General features: G+C 46.7%; 1 protein-coding gene across 1 annotated transcript; it reads left to right on the top strand.

The window, feature by feature from the left end:
- Window positions 1-282: 282 nt before the first annotated feature.
- LOC120839191 lies at window positions 283-12,521 on the top strand. The gene is made up of 9 exons (XM_042292634.1): window positions 283-904; window positions 984-1,188; window positions 2,493-2,793; window positions 3,512-3,881; window positions 3,994-4,167; window positions 5,793-5,979; window positions 6,637-6,879; window positions 8,140-8,311; window positions 11,118-12,521. The coding sequence occupies exons 1-9, from the start codon at window positions 545-547 to the stop codon at window positions 11,194-11,196; spliced, it is 2,091 nt and encodes a 696-aa protein (XP_042148568.1). The 5' UTR covers window positions 283-544; the 3' UTR covers window positions 11,197-12,521.
- The last annotated feature ends 825 nt before the right edge of the window (window positions 12,522-13,346 follow it).

Here is a 13,346-nt window from a genome sequence, read left to right as displayed (position 1 = left end):
AGCAGATAAAATTCCAAGCTAAATTTACCGCAAAAGTTTCCCTCTTATATTTAGTGGAAAAAGATTTTCGCTAAATTTAAAGGAGCTGTGCAACGATTTTAACGTTGAAAGAATTGGCATCTTCTGCTTTTGATATTGTTCACCTTGTCACAAATGAAAGAAAACACACCCCCTTTCATCGAAATGTTGCGATTTCGCCGCGTAATCGCGAGGTAAAAATTAGAATATTCCCAGACCTGCAGCCGCGAGCGGCCGCCATGGGAAACACGCGCGTGACGTCACTTGGGTACCTGTATAAAAGATATAAAGTTCTGCAAATACCTGCTCAATAAAGGGTATCTTTTCCATAAATATTGCCGTCCCAACAACATAAATGCTTGAAAAACGTAGTATCAATTACAGAAATTTTTAGTGGCGCCATCTACCCGAGGTCAATAAAACCGACAGCTCGAGCAGCATCAGCGGCTAGCACGAGGAGCCGAACGAGCGCTTTGGTTTGGTTTTCCGCCGTGTCGATCTCGACTTCGAACGTCGCCGCTCGGCAATGCCGACCGGGTGCTCCGTTCTCCTGTGTCCTAACCGGACTGCACAAAGCCCTCTTGTCCGTGCTAAAAAGCTCCAGTTCCATCTTTTACCACGCGAAGAACGTCTCAGAAGTGAGTGGTGTGGAAGGATTGGTAGAAGGGACCCTGGACAGGCAGACGTGCGCGTGTGCTCCGAACACTTCGACAGCGACCGCGACTACCGTCGCCTGCCAAGTGTTCTTCGCGATGCCGGGCAGACGATGAAGAACGTCTACCTGAAGCCAGATGCTATTCCTTCGCTCCGACTGCCCCCCACTGCGAAGCGCCTCTCCCCTGCCAAGGACCCAGCCGTGCCAACGTCGAAGCGCCGAAGAACTGAGGTAAGTGTCGCACGTTCGCGAGCGGCACACGGTCGTGAACCTTTCGAGCACAGGTTTACGAACATTTTTGCTTTTGCAGAACGATGAGCCGGTGGAGGTGGATTGCTTCGAGAGGACCACACCTCGCGAGCACAGCTGTCATTGTCGTCACCGACCGGCGACACGCGACACAGCGGTCCAGGCCGACCTGCATGAAAATCCGGGACCCGCACAGACTCCGAGGCCGCCTGGCACGAAGGACAGTTCTGTGGGCACAGACCGATGGCTGGGAAAGCGATCTACCGGTACGCATCAAAAAAAGCCGCCTGTATTCGCGTGCTTGACGTCATATTGCAGGAGAAACTGTAGGAAGGGTCTTCATTGCTCTGCCAAGTGCCTTCCGACGGCACTCCACGCGAATATTGACAATACTGCGCGAATGTGCTTTTTTTTTTTTTTTTTTTTTCGCGTTTGCATGGTGTTTTTGTTTTTCTATGCGGTTTCATTTTGCTTCGAGCTCAAACGATTTTGAATTCCTTCTTGCTGTGGAAAGTGTCGAACATTGCGTCCAAAACTCCACCTTTCATGTGTTTACGGGAAGAAAAAGAGAGGAAGGGGTAATGCATTCCAGAATGTAACACTAGCCCACGCCATGACATCTACTGCCCCCAGAACTTGTGGACAAATTTCGAACGAGCACATAAAGTGCCCTCAGATGACACATATGAACACACTTGATGGTACACCAGCAACAGCATAAATTCTACGCAAATTTAGTACTGTACTATTTCTTAATTTAACTGGGACATGAGGGATGTAGTCTTATTCCTTCTTGTCGTTAGGCCAGGTAAACCCTATAAACGTGCTGCTGCTTGTTGTAGGTAACTAGATAATAATAATAATCTCTAGCAAAGGTAGCGGTACACTAGGTGACCTGCAAAGCTAGACAGATAGGCTGGAGCCCTTACTTATCAGCGTTTGCTAGCCAGCCAGCCGAAGCAATAGAATGCAAATTAAAACAAATAACGAAACAAAGGAGAGGCAGGTAACACCGCCTAGATACAAAGTCCCAGTGCCGGAGCCCCCAGCACCATTCGGGACGGGAAAACAGAATATTTTTTCCAGCCGAGCCCAAATGCCATGCCAGCGCGACTGAGACACTTTCAGCCGAGCACCGGCGCAATACTCTCACCAGGCCCACACCACACACCGCCTAACTGCAGCCGATGCAGGGGGCCGGGGTCTGGGCCCTGTATCCAGGCGGCATTGCGGAAGGCACATGTTACCTTGAAAGCTAACACGAAAGTCAGTGTGCATGCACAGCCCTGGTTGGCCTTCACCTTCTTTGACTTTCCATTGTATTTCACTCTCCAGGTCTAGGTTGTCGTTTATTTCAATGTGGAATAACCAAAAAATTTTTACTATTCGAGCGTGTTGGTGCTTTTCAAAACATTTAGGAAGTGGAGACACATAAGGGACGTCCCTTATGTGTCTCCACTTTCTAAATGTTAAGAAAAAAAATGTTACTGCTAGAATGCCATTTTGTGGAGGCTTGTACTAGTCAAACAGGATGAAGAGTCGGATAAGTAAACCTCTTTTTGCCCTTCAGGCACGCAGTGGAATTCCTACGCCAAAGGTATCACCGCCCACTGGGTACAGACCGAGGACTTGGAGACACCCGACAGTAGCAGCACCACTGCCGGCAGCAACAGCACAACCACTGCCGCAGCCTTCGCCTCCACCACCACTACCTCTGCAGTGCCACCGCGAAGACCGGGCCCAGCATGTGCAATGAGCCCTGTCCTCAGTGATTCGGACGAGGAGGAGGAGGAAGAAGAGGACGACGACGACGGCGACGACTGCGACGATGACCCTCTGTGGGAGCCACCCACCAAAGGAGGCTTTGTCGAGTAAGAATGGTTTCCTCTTGGGATGAGGCAGGCTAAATATGAATGAACATTTACAGCTGGCACCAATATGTGCTGGCACATGTCTTGTGCTAGCTGAATTGATCAAAATGCCGCTTAGGCTGCCCCTTGCATGCCGAGTCACAGAACCAAACACCACAATGCAGCAGTAAGGGACCTAGTGCTCCTAGCATGGCATTATTGCCTCCTGCCTGAGTACCCTTGTTCCAGCTTGTACTGCTGCTTAATTTACCAATACAACGGATCAAGAGCAGGCCATAGCAAGAAGAACGAGAAGTGTTCCACACGACTGTGGTGGCTTTGCTATTGATTGCAAACCTTTCGGGTCGTATGTTTCACAGCACAGAATTTTTTTTTTCTTTTCAAGAACAGGTAGGGGTAGTTGCCAGTGCTTTGCAATGGTTTCACATGCTAACAAATATACGAAAAGACAACATCAAATTGTGATCCCAACTTATTTTATGTAAATATCAATCTGAATTTTAAGGGACCATAAATAACAAATAAATAAACTTGACTAAACCATTTTGCAAATTCTTTTTGGAAGTTTGTTATAAGTAGGGTTCATCTTGGACCGAATGTTTCTGAAATTGTATTAGTGAACGGTTCAGAAAATGAACAAGGCAGCATTGCTCCTTTAGTTTTTGTAAGCCAAGCACAGAAGTGACTGTTGATCAGTAAGCACTCACAACTTTTCCAGGAGTGCCACCACTGTGTCCGGAGAGCCAGACTACAAAGAACGAAAGTTCCTCGTGTTTGAGAGCAGCCTGCGGCAGTTGTTTGCGGTCTGCCAGACGTGCTACAGCCCCTGCAGTGTGTCACTGAGCACGATTGGCACGCTCCTGACGGTGCACACCTCTTGCCCCGCTGGGCATAAGAACCGTTGGGACAGTCAGCCCTACATCAACGGCAGGCCTCTGGGGAACCTCCTCATCACCAGCTTCGTCCTGTTCACGGGGGCCTCCCCAACCATCACGCTGCGCCTGCTCCGCCTAATGAACATCGTGGTGATCTCAATGAAGACATACACAAACTACCAGCGGGCAATTTTGATCCCAGCTGTTGAACAGGTGATTATGATGCTATCTTATGAGCATTATCTGACATGCTTTTGTATCCCAATGCAGTGTTTGACCACACTGCTTGCTAAAGTACCAAGCATTTTACTTTTATCTCCCACAGGTGTGGGAGGAGGAGCAGGAGAAGCTGTTGGGAGAGCTCCGTGACCAACCCCTTGACCTTGCTGGTGACGGGAGGTGCGACTCCCCAGGCTACAGCGCAAAATATCTGACGTACTCTCTTCATGCACCCCACGTGAACAAGATCGTTCACTTAGAACAGGTTCAGGTAGGAGAGGTAAGGAAGGGATCCATCGTCCTCATTACAATAACATGTAATTTTGTGAAACAGAATTAATACACTCAGTTGCACAGCAAAGCTTCTAACTAAACCTAATGCTTTTGGCACTTTTTGTGTTTGGCAATGTCATTTGGCACTGTTGTGACCAAAGACAGGTCATCGTGGCTTTCGGCAACTTGGAGTGATTCTGAAAAACACAAGCAGGCAGCTTTTATTTTTTTATACTTCGGGTTTTTTTGAAAAAGATTAAATTTCGTTTCTTGTATTATGGTCACCCGCAATCTTCGGTAGACCTTTTCTGCTTCAAACATTTCTTGCCCTTTCACCCACCATGTGTCTCTACGGAATGTCACAGAAGTACTTGACCCACAGAGTTCACAAAGCTCTTGTTCCAGACATGTATAGCATTGGCCCGATGAATTGGCCTTTCTAAACAGGTTGCAAGAATCTGTTTGTCAGTGTTATATGCATTCTATGGTGACAGTGTTAGCAGACTGTGCTTGCCTACTTGGATGTGCTACCTACAGATGTCAGAAGCATCGAGGGTGTGCCTAGATAACAGACAATCTTCTGAAAGCTTCTGATGTGTCCTTTAGTGCAGTATGTGTCTGTAATTTATTCAAGCTGCGGTGTTTTAGCCCCATTTCTGGTATGGGATGTGGCGTCGCAAGGTGCTGCATCCTCGTGTCTCAGGTTGCACCATTCATTGGCAGCACCTCCAAGTAGGCAAACACCACCTGCCAGTACTAAATCTCAGTGCAATACATTGAATTTTGTGGTCTGTTTAGAGGTCAGATTCAGTGGGCCCACACTGTATAGTATTGATGCGTTCGCAGCTTTTGAGGCATAGCCGGGCGGTTTGCCTATATGGTTTGGACACCGTAGCGTGGGGTTCAATTCCCAGCAGCGGACACATTTTTAATTCTTATTTTATTTAGGGTACTGGGAGGACCCAGAACAATCTCGAAAGTTCTTGTTTTAGTCTGTTGGCACATCTGTTCTTCTTGAACTATCTATACCCGTTTTCACCTCAAGAAAAAAACAAGTTTTGCACATTGTTCATATGCAGCGCAAAGTAGTTCTTATGAGATTTAGTTGTCGGAGGAAAAAGCAATGCTTTTGGCTTTTGGAGTGTGAACGGCTTAATAAGATAACATATATCTAACCTACAATTCACCCACAAATTCTCCTACATAAAGGGGGAAGTTAATGATGCTCAGCGAGAAGCCGGATTTTTTTTTACTAGTGTTCTTCACGTGAAAACGGGTGTAGTAGGAATGTGGTAGACGGTAGCGTGTTTATAAAAGTGACTTATAGCGCCTGCCTACAGTCAGTCCGAGGCCCATTGCCACCGTTGCAGGGTGCACAATATTTTCATTTTGGAGGCACAGATTCGCCTTATAAAAAGCAGCTTTTCAGTTTTACTAACATCCTCTGCTTCTGTTCGTGACAGCATTACCAATACAGCAATGGTCAGATTGATCCCAAGCTCTGAAACCAAAATTTCTATCTGGCGTCCGGTGCTGAATCGGTAATGCTACAGGATATGTCAATACATGCAGTGGACGATGTACTGATTAGAGCAACTGGAAATAACTTGTTCTACTATCCTCTGATTACAGTGTGAGGCGGTTCCCAACAGTGGAAGTATGGAGAAGGAAGGCCTGATCAGGTCCCTGGCCTTTGCAAGGGAGAAGGAGCTGACAGTGCGGTCCCTGGCCACGGACAGGCACCGCTCAATCGCCAAGCACATGAGGGAGAAAGAGCCGGCTGTCCTCCACTTCTTCGACGTCTGGCATGTGTCAAAGAGTAAATGGCATTTCTCATGGTCCTATTACCGTACATAAACAGACAACCTACACTGACTGCCGACATGGCAGAAGCAAAGTTCTGGTGACTCCAGCGTCTGCACTATCACTTGGTAATAAATGGGCACCTGTTGCCAGTTGGCAATGTTTAAAACCTGAGAAAGGTAGATGACAAAATGCCCTTGGCATGTCTGCAAGCCGTGTTGCCTAGCAGTGCTGCTACTTTCTGCCTTTTTATATGTTGGTAGTCAACCCTTGTGTTGTGACTCTCTTTTGAAGAGAAGCTGATGTGGCTTTGTAATTGGGATAAACCGTCTATGCCTGTTGGTTTCACCTACACAATCTCGACTATGATTCATTTCTCTTTGTAGTGTCTAAATTATGTCAATTAAATGAACTATAAACAGACTTAAAACTATGATTCTAGCAGCATGATGTTTTCTCTTGTGCTTTTCGCATGCACATCACTTGTTTCTTTAGTTTATTAAAATATGATGGGCAGTTTGCATTACCAGCTGACATAAAGGCAGCAGTGAAAAAAGGCGTGAATATGTTTTGCAAGTGAGATGCTTCCTTTTCCTGTGTTGAATATTTTCTTGCAGATGAGCTGTTCGAAAAACTAGACAAGTGCTAATTCTGCACACTGGTCGAACTGCAGGTGTCAAGAAGAGCCTTAACGCAGCCAGCAAGAGCCATGACTGTGGCTCGCTGGTTGGGTGGGCACAGCCGGCGGTCAACCACATGTACTGGTGTGCGACGGCGAGCCGGGGCAACCCTGACCTGCTGGTGGGTGCCTGGTCGAGCATGACAAGGCACGTGGTCGACGTCCATGCAGACCACCCCGGGATGTACACCAAGTGCCTTCATGAGCCCATCGAAGATGGTGAATGGCTGGTGCCAGGTCAGTAGACGTTTCACATGTCTCTAAAGGTTCTACTTAGCAAGTTGACTTTCGGTGATTTGGAGCAGACAGGAAAAATGAAATTCTTCTAATGAAATGTCCTTCGAGTTATGAGCAAGCACTCAAACAATACTTTTTTTTGTCCTCCACTGTTGGCAGTTTAGTAAACACTATGCATATCGCAAATGTATCTGCAAACGTCATCAGTGTTCGGTTTGTTGAAGGAGTACTTCACAACAGGCAATGCAGCTTTCTCATTTTTCAGCACTCGGCAGCTTGAAACTACAAGCAATGCGATAGTTTTTATGCCTGACCCCATTCACAGTTTCACTCTCAAAATATTGACCAGAGGTTATGAAGTGTGTCGACATCTAGATATCCGTTATACGAAACACCTTCAACTGCCAACAGCTTTGTTGCCAAATAGCCATGGTGGTGTTTTAGGCGTAGTCAGCATATTTGCATGCAAAACAAGCCTTTGAATTAACTAGGTTTGACTGTAGACTTTGAATTACCGCACCTATTTTACATAGACTTGAATGTATGATTTCCGGGACTGCACCCTTACTTGTAACTATCCAACCATTTAAAGAAAAGACTGAGTTGGAATGAGTAAAGTGTATAAATGAAAGAAATATAGACTTAAATGAAATGCAGTAATGTTTAAGGGACCATAAACACAATTAAAAAAAAAAAGGTTTAGAAAATAGTGTGTTTGAACTCCTTGGAGGCTGAACACGCTCCTCAACGTTTTATAGAATTCGGCGACGCATATTTCATGCCTGCAAATAAACTGGCGAAACCGAAACTAGCTATCCTCAATTTCATTTTCTGGTCCTCCGAAATCAGAAGTGACGTCAACACCGAATTAATCGGTTTCGGTAGCATTTAGTGGCTGTCAAGCATGACTTTTGCGGCGAGTGGTAGCAAAGCAGAGACGTCGGGTGCGACGTCTCTGCTCTTGGCGCGCGGACAGGAGCCGCTTCTTTTGTCTTCTCCCACACCTACCAACTGCTTCTCCTGCTCTTCGGGATGTCGCTGTCATTGCTCCTAGTGCAAAGTTTGATGGAATTTCTAAATTGACACAAGGATCAGTTCCACCTAAAACTTACCAACATTGTTAGGGATGTGCCCGGAACATATTATAACCGTCAAATAAAACTTCAAAATCGTGTTTATTGTTCCAATGTAAATGGACTAAATGTTACTCAGGTAAAATTTCGTGCTGCAAGCCTTAATCTTGCTTTCTGTTTGTTTTAGACACACCTGCCCATGCCAGGTTTGTGGACGTCGTGTCCAGCAAGTCCCTACTCAAGGACCTGCGCCAGCTTTCCCCTGACACACAAACCTATGGATTGGAATCTTTCCATAGTGTGCTCAACCGCTTTGCACCCAAGTGGGCTGCCTTTCGCACAAAAGGCATGCTCGCCAGGTATGTACTCACAGAACACATAGAGAAATGTTAGAGAAAGGAGGTGTTGGTGACTACCCACATAGCTAACCGGAAAGCAGGTGATATATTTGTGATGTGCATTTCAGCTCACTGCTTTCCGTTTTAGGATATGTTGTCATTTTCGGCATTCGTCCACTGTTATTTATTTTTTTAGAATAATAAGAAACCCTTTTAAAAGGCAACTCCACTCAATTTCGAAGATTTCGGGATAATGAGTAATTTCAAATTAAAAAGACCTAGTAAAACACACTACGTCGTTTGCTTCGCAAAAAATGGGATATATATTTTCAAACCTAATTTTAAACACGAGCGGAAATCGAAACCGAAACTTTGGCTCCGCCCGGCAACATTGGCCTCGGGCCGCCAAGTGTTGGTACCATCTCGTACCATCACGTGGTATGAGATGTCACGTGATCCTCGGCCCAACGACGGGCAGGATTGGGTCGGGCGTGTGGCTGGTGCGAGTGTCGTCTGCACCTCACTCTTTGCCACGTTTTGGTGTCTACGGCATTCAACGACGTCTGCACAACTGCGGCATAAGTCTGCACATGTGGTGTGCAGACTTATGGCTTATGTGGTGTCCGTAGTATGGATGAAACTCCGAGAGACAATAATCACAATCGGTGAGGCGATGATGGCGGTTGTGACACGGAAGACGGCGGGACCACGGCGGGCGGCCGGACGGCTCCCAAGAAACGCGCTGCGCAGGCGCGTTACACCAATCACGTGGACACCGCTAAGCGCCGAGAGGCAACGTTGCTGACGTCATGCGCTACGCTCGCCCGGATAAGTGAAAACAAGCTAAAGGGGGCCATGATAATGACATTTAGCTCAATGTTGGCTCTGCCCATGCCGTAGCCTTGACTGCGCTGTTGGTTGCGCCTGAATTCGCCCGCTCAAGTCAGCCGATTTCGGCAACTTGGCGAGTTGCAAAGTTTGCCGGACCGTTTAAGAAACATTTAGACAGAACTGCGTCGTAACATTTCACGTGTGGTCTTCCTAGGCGATACTGAAGAGGACTGCATTGTTTTTTCAAAACCAAAAATGAAGCGGAGTTGCCCTTTAAGTTCTTTCAGTGTTTCGGAATTCTTCAGAAAGACGAGAGTCTCAGTGTGAGGGTGTAACATGGTGGCCTAATTCTTTTTTTTAACATCCTGCTCCGTCAGAATCACCGTTGTTTCTCAGTAGATAGAGCGGAGTTGCTAAATATGCAACTCTATGTAGCTGCACGTATAGCCTGGTTGACCTACTGGGCAGTGCACTGGGCTCTCACGCTGGTGGCCGAGATTCAATACCCGGAACCATGGGTGCTTTTATTTTGCTACTTTACTGAAAGGTTCTAGAATGATTGCATAATTAGTGGTAAGTTCCGACTTAGAAAGTTCTATGCCCGATCGTGTTCGTTCGGATGTTCAAGAAACCAGTGTAACATGAAAGAAGAGTTGGCGGGACAGTATGGAGCCATTCATCACCAGTGCTCAACCCTGCTCTCATGCCGATATCGGTGCCTGCGACGTTCCATTATTCTAATTTGTTTCTTTGCCTTTGGGCACAGGTTCACCCCCATTAAATCTATCATTCACCCTGTTTGTTTATCGTTCCTTCGTTGGATTCGTGGCAGTGTGCAGGTTCCAGCACAGACCCAAATGACATGACTGCTATCTCCACTGCTAAGGAAGACCTAAGAATGCAGAAGTTTCATCAAAACATACCGGGCGGCATTTCAAAGCACATACTGTTTGTGGGAGCTGCACCACATTTTGTTTGTCTGCATTCTCTATTTGTTCAGGACCCGTGTAGCAGCGCTACACTGGAATGAGAACAGCGAAAGGGAGCAGGCCACTACTAAGGCGGGTGAAAGGCAGTGGGCAGTGAGATCGCCCAAGGCCAGGAAAGGGCATCACACCGTCTGCCCCCAAAAGACAAAAGTCACATATGGTATTCTGAAAGAATTCTACTCTGTGGTCTTTTTAATTGGTATTCCTGTACTATTAGGAGATCAATTTACGTAGTGACTACAGCTGATGACTGATTAGTCACAGGGTGTGTACCAACCGGGAGAACCTGGAATTCTCAGAAGATTTCAGTCATCAGGAAAAGTCTGGGAATTATCAAGGAAATCATCAAAAAGTTGACTAAATCAAGGGAAATGACCAATGAAAGTGTCACAGTGGCGCAGAAGAGGGCGCGACGGTATCACATCAGCATAGCCATGCTGAATGTTGCCGAAACAGTCCGAGTATTTTATCGAAATAGGTAAAAATCTGGAAAAGTCACAGAATTTGACATCAGACACCCTGTAGACCAGGACAGTATCTGCCCATAAGTTAAGTGCTCAGATAAACTGCTGTTGCTCACGGCATTGGCTTCATGCATCAAGATGTGTCGTCTGCCCCACGGCATTGGATTTATACGTCAAAAAGATAGTATGTCATCTACTCCATGGCATCAGCACCTTCTAATTTAATGAGAGGCACCCTCTTTTTAATTTCACATGAGGGCCATAATCACCCACGCAAGGTGGAAAATAGGCAGCTGAGGAGGAAGAAGGTTTCACCCGTGCAAACTTTTCTTTCCGGGACAGCGGGTATAAATCTAAATGCGAGCTGACACCTGTTTTATGTGATATAGATGTGTAGAGTATACAATTCTGAGCAGAAATTTATGAAGGCGCATATGTTGTATCACGGTGCTACCGACTTTGCACCGAAACTGAAATAACTGGAAGTAAAATGTTTTGATATAAACTACAGCTATCAAAAAATATGATAAATTAATTTTTCAGATTACGTCGGAAAGCTCGTGGCTCGGGCCGTGGCAATCTGCAAGGACATCGGACCTCTGAGGGAGGTCTTCAAGCTTGATGCGAGGACGCCGCGTCTGCCAAACCTGAACCGGAGCTGCGACAGACCACCAAAGGAGGATCTGGTTGCTGCCAGAATCAGCCGTTTTGGAAAGAAGGCGCCCAACGCAACGGAGTAATGGTTTGCTTTGCAAGCACAATACCAGCGCACTCCACTTGCTGGTTGAGTTCTTGTTGCAGTTGGGGCTGTTGTAACATGAGATGGAGTGGGGCTCTGGTCGCTCGCACTGTGTATTTGAGGAAGCTGGCATTTTGCCTGACGACTTTTCCGTTTCGAGATGCCTTGATGCAGGATCCTCGGAATGAGATAACAGTGAAAGACCTGGGGTCATAAAATGGGGTGGATTTGTTGTGCTGCTGTTCTCTGCAGAGCGCGAGTTGACTTGAAATGAAGTTGTACGTTTGTGCGTAATGTCACTTGTTGACATATGCCTTGTCGTATCTTTTCCTCGCTGCATCTGTTTGTTGTGCCTCGATCTCGGTGTAGCCTTTGTCACCAGGGTTAGGAAGTACTGGTAACATGTTGCACACTTCCCAGTTCTTTGACAGATGAGGTGGTGATGGCTTGGTGTTCACTGCGAGCACCTTTCTTTTGTTTTCGTCGGGCTGCTAGAGTTTTGTTTTATGATGCTGACGTTGTGCTTCGCCTCTTCGAATAGCCGGCCTTGCTTGAGTATTCCTTGTACGTCGAGGTCGTGTTGTATGGTATAGCGGCGCAGCCTTGAGGACTTTGTCGTGATGAGGATCTGGTTTTTAATCTCGGTGTCCAGGCCAACGAACACACAGTGCCTCGCAAGCTGCCGCAGTCAAGCGTAAAACAGGTTGAGTGACTCGCTTCCCACCTGCTTCGTCTGCTGAAAGCGGTAAACTTCGAAGCTCGTAGTTACCTGGGGTAGGAGTAAGCGTCGAGCTTCCTGCGTGTAGCTGTGTATAGAGCAGTTGTGTCGCTGCAGAACTTTGCTGCGGTTGAGACAGGCGCAGTCACTGGAGGTTCTGGTAGCATGCAGCAAGTGTCGTAGAGGTCTTCTCCGATATAGTGCAACTGAAAGGCGGTGTTCCTGGCATCATTTTGATTCCACAGGCGACCACAAAGTCCTCGAACCGTTTTACCCACATTGACCACTCAGTGCCGACATTATTGGTATCAGTGACACGAGCGTCAAAGGAGGGAAATGGGGGGGAGCACGCCTTAGTCCATCTTGCTAGGCAGGTGTCATTTGTTGGATGCGTCGGGGTCCATTCCACTTCATTGCAGGGCGATCCTTATGCTGTTCTTGCACATTTTCTTGGCCATTTGTAGCGTTGTCTGCGTTTAGGAGGGATGAATTTCGTCCGGTTATGATTCGGAACAAAACATGTTTATTACACATTCGTAGCTATCTCGGATCATGTGTCCATGGATGTGTTAGAATCTCCTAGGATACTGCACTATTGAACTGTTCATTACAGTACAGTAGACCAAAGAGGCATGGCCTGGTTTGTGCCTACCAGGTTGAAGGAGAGGGAACGAAGTATGAGCTTGGTCTGGCTTTATTTTCACAGTCCCCACTTTTTTGCAATTCAGGCAAAGGAACATACCCCCGAATTTTGTGAATTCCAAAAGTGAGAATTGAGGGCCTCTAGAGGCCAGTGTTTTCTTTCGCATGCTCCTAAATTTCACTAATCCTTCAATTCGCGAAATTCACCAAATTAAGGGCTTGCAAAAGTAAAGGGTTTTACAGTATTGGGACAGCCAGTCAGCGTGCCCATATGCAGGGCACACCAACACTCGGATACAGCAGTTCTCACACAAACCCCCAAGGGTCCTCAAGAGCATTCATGGGGGGGAGTCGTCTTCCTTGCATTAGTGCATGTCAAATCAAGGACACGAAACAGGGTGTCCGATGTTGGCACATTATTGTCTAGCGTACATCACCTTTTACACTGATTGCAAGCTGCGAGTACCACTTCATATGTAGCACAATCTGAGTACCTGCAAATGCACTATGTTTTTGGGACCTTGCCTTGCAGCCTTGTTTTGTGTGTGTTTAGTTGATACGTTTGGTTTACATCCCGTCTGCCCCCTTTTCACATAATAAGTCTTGTGTCAAACTGATAGGGGAGGACGCTCACTCGAGTCAAGCCTCGGCTAAAGTGCGATGTGCTTATCAG

Source organism: Ixodes scapularis, unplaced genomic scaffold (assembly GCF_016920785.2).
Source record: "Ixodes scapularis isolate PalLabHiFi unplaced genomic scaffold, ASM1692078v2 PGA_scaffold3__209_contigs__length_174095766, whole genome shotgun sequence".
Classification (NCBI taxonomy): Eukaryota; Metazoa; Arthropoda; class Arachnida; order Ixodida; family Ixodidae; genus Ixodes; species Ixodes scapularis.
Note: the sequence above shows the minus strand (reverse complement) of the source record. Positions and strands in the feature narration are given on the sequence as shown.

Bases quoted from the DNA above. Each gene is read 5' to 3' on its own strand.
- LOC120839191 (XM_042292634.1), top strand. From the start codon at position 545: ATGCCGACCGGGTGCTCCGTTCTCCTGTGTCCTAACCGGACTGCACAA. The intron at 3,882-3,993 runs GTGATTATGATG...TATCTCCCACAG, and splicing joins TGATCCCAGCTGTTGAACAG to GTGTGGGAGGAGGAGCAGGA. The intron at 6,880-8,139 runs GTCAGTAGACGT...TGTTTGTTTTAG, and splicing joins TGGTGAATGGCTGGTGCCAG to ACACACCTGCCCATGCCAGG.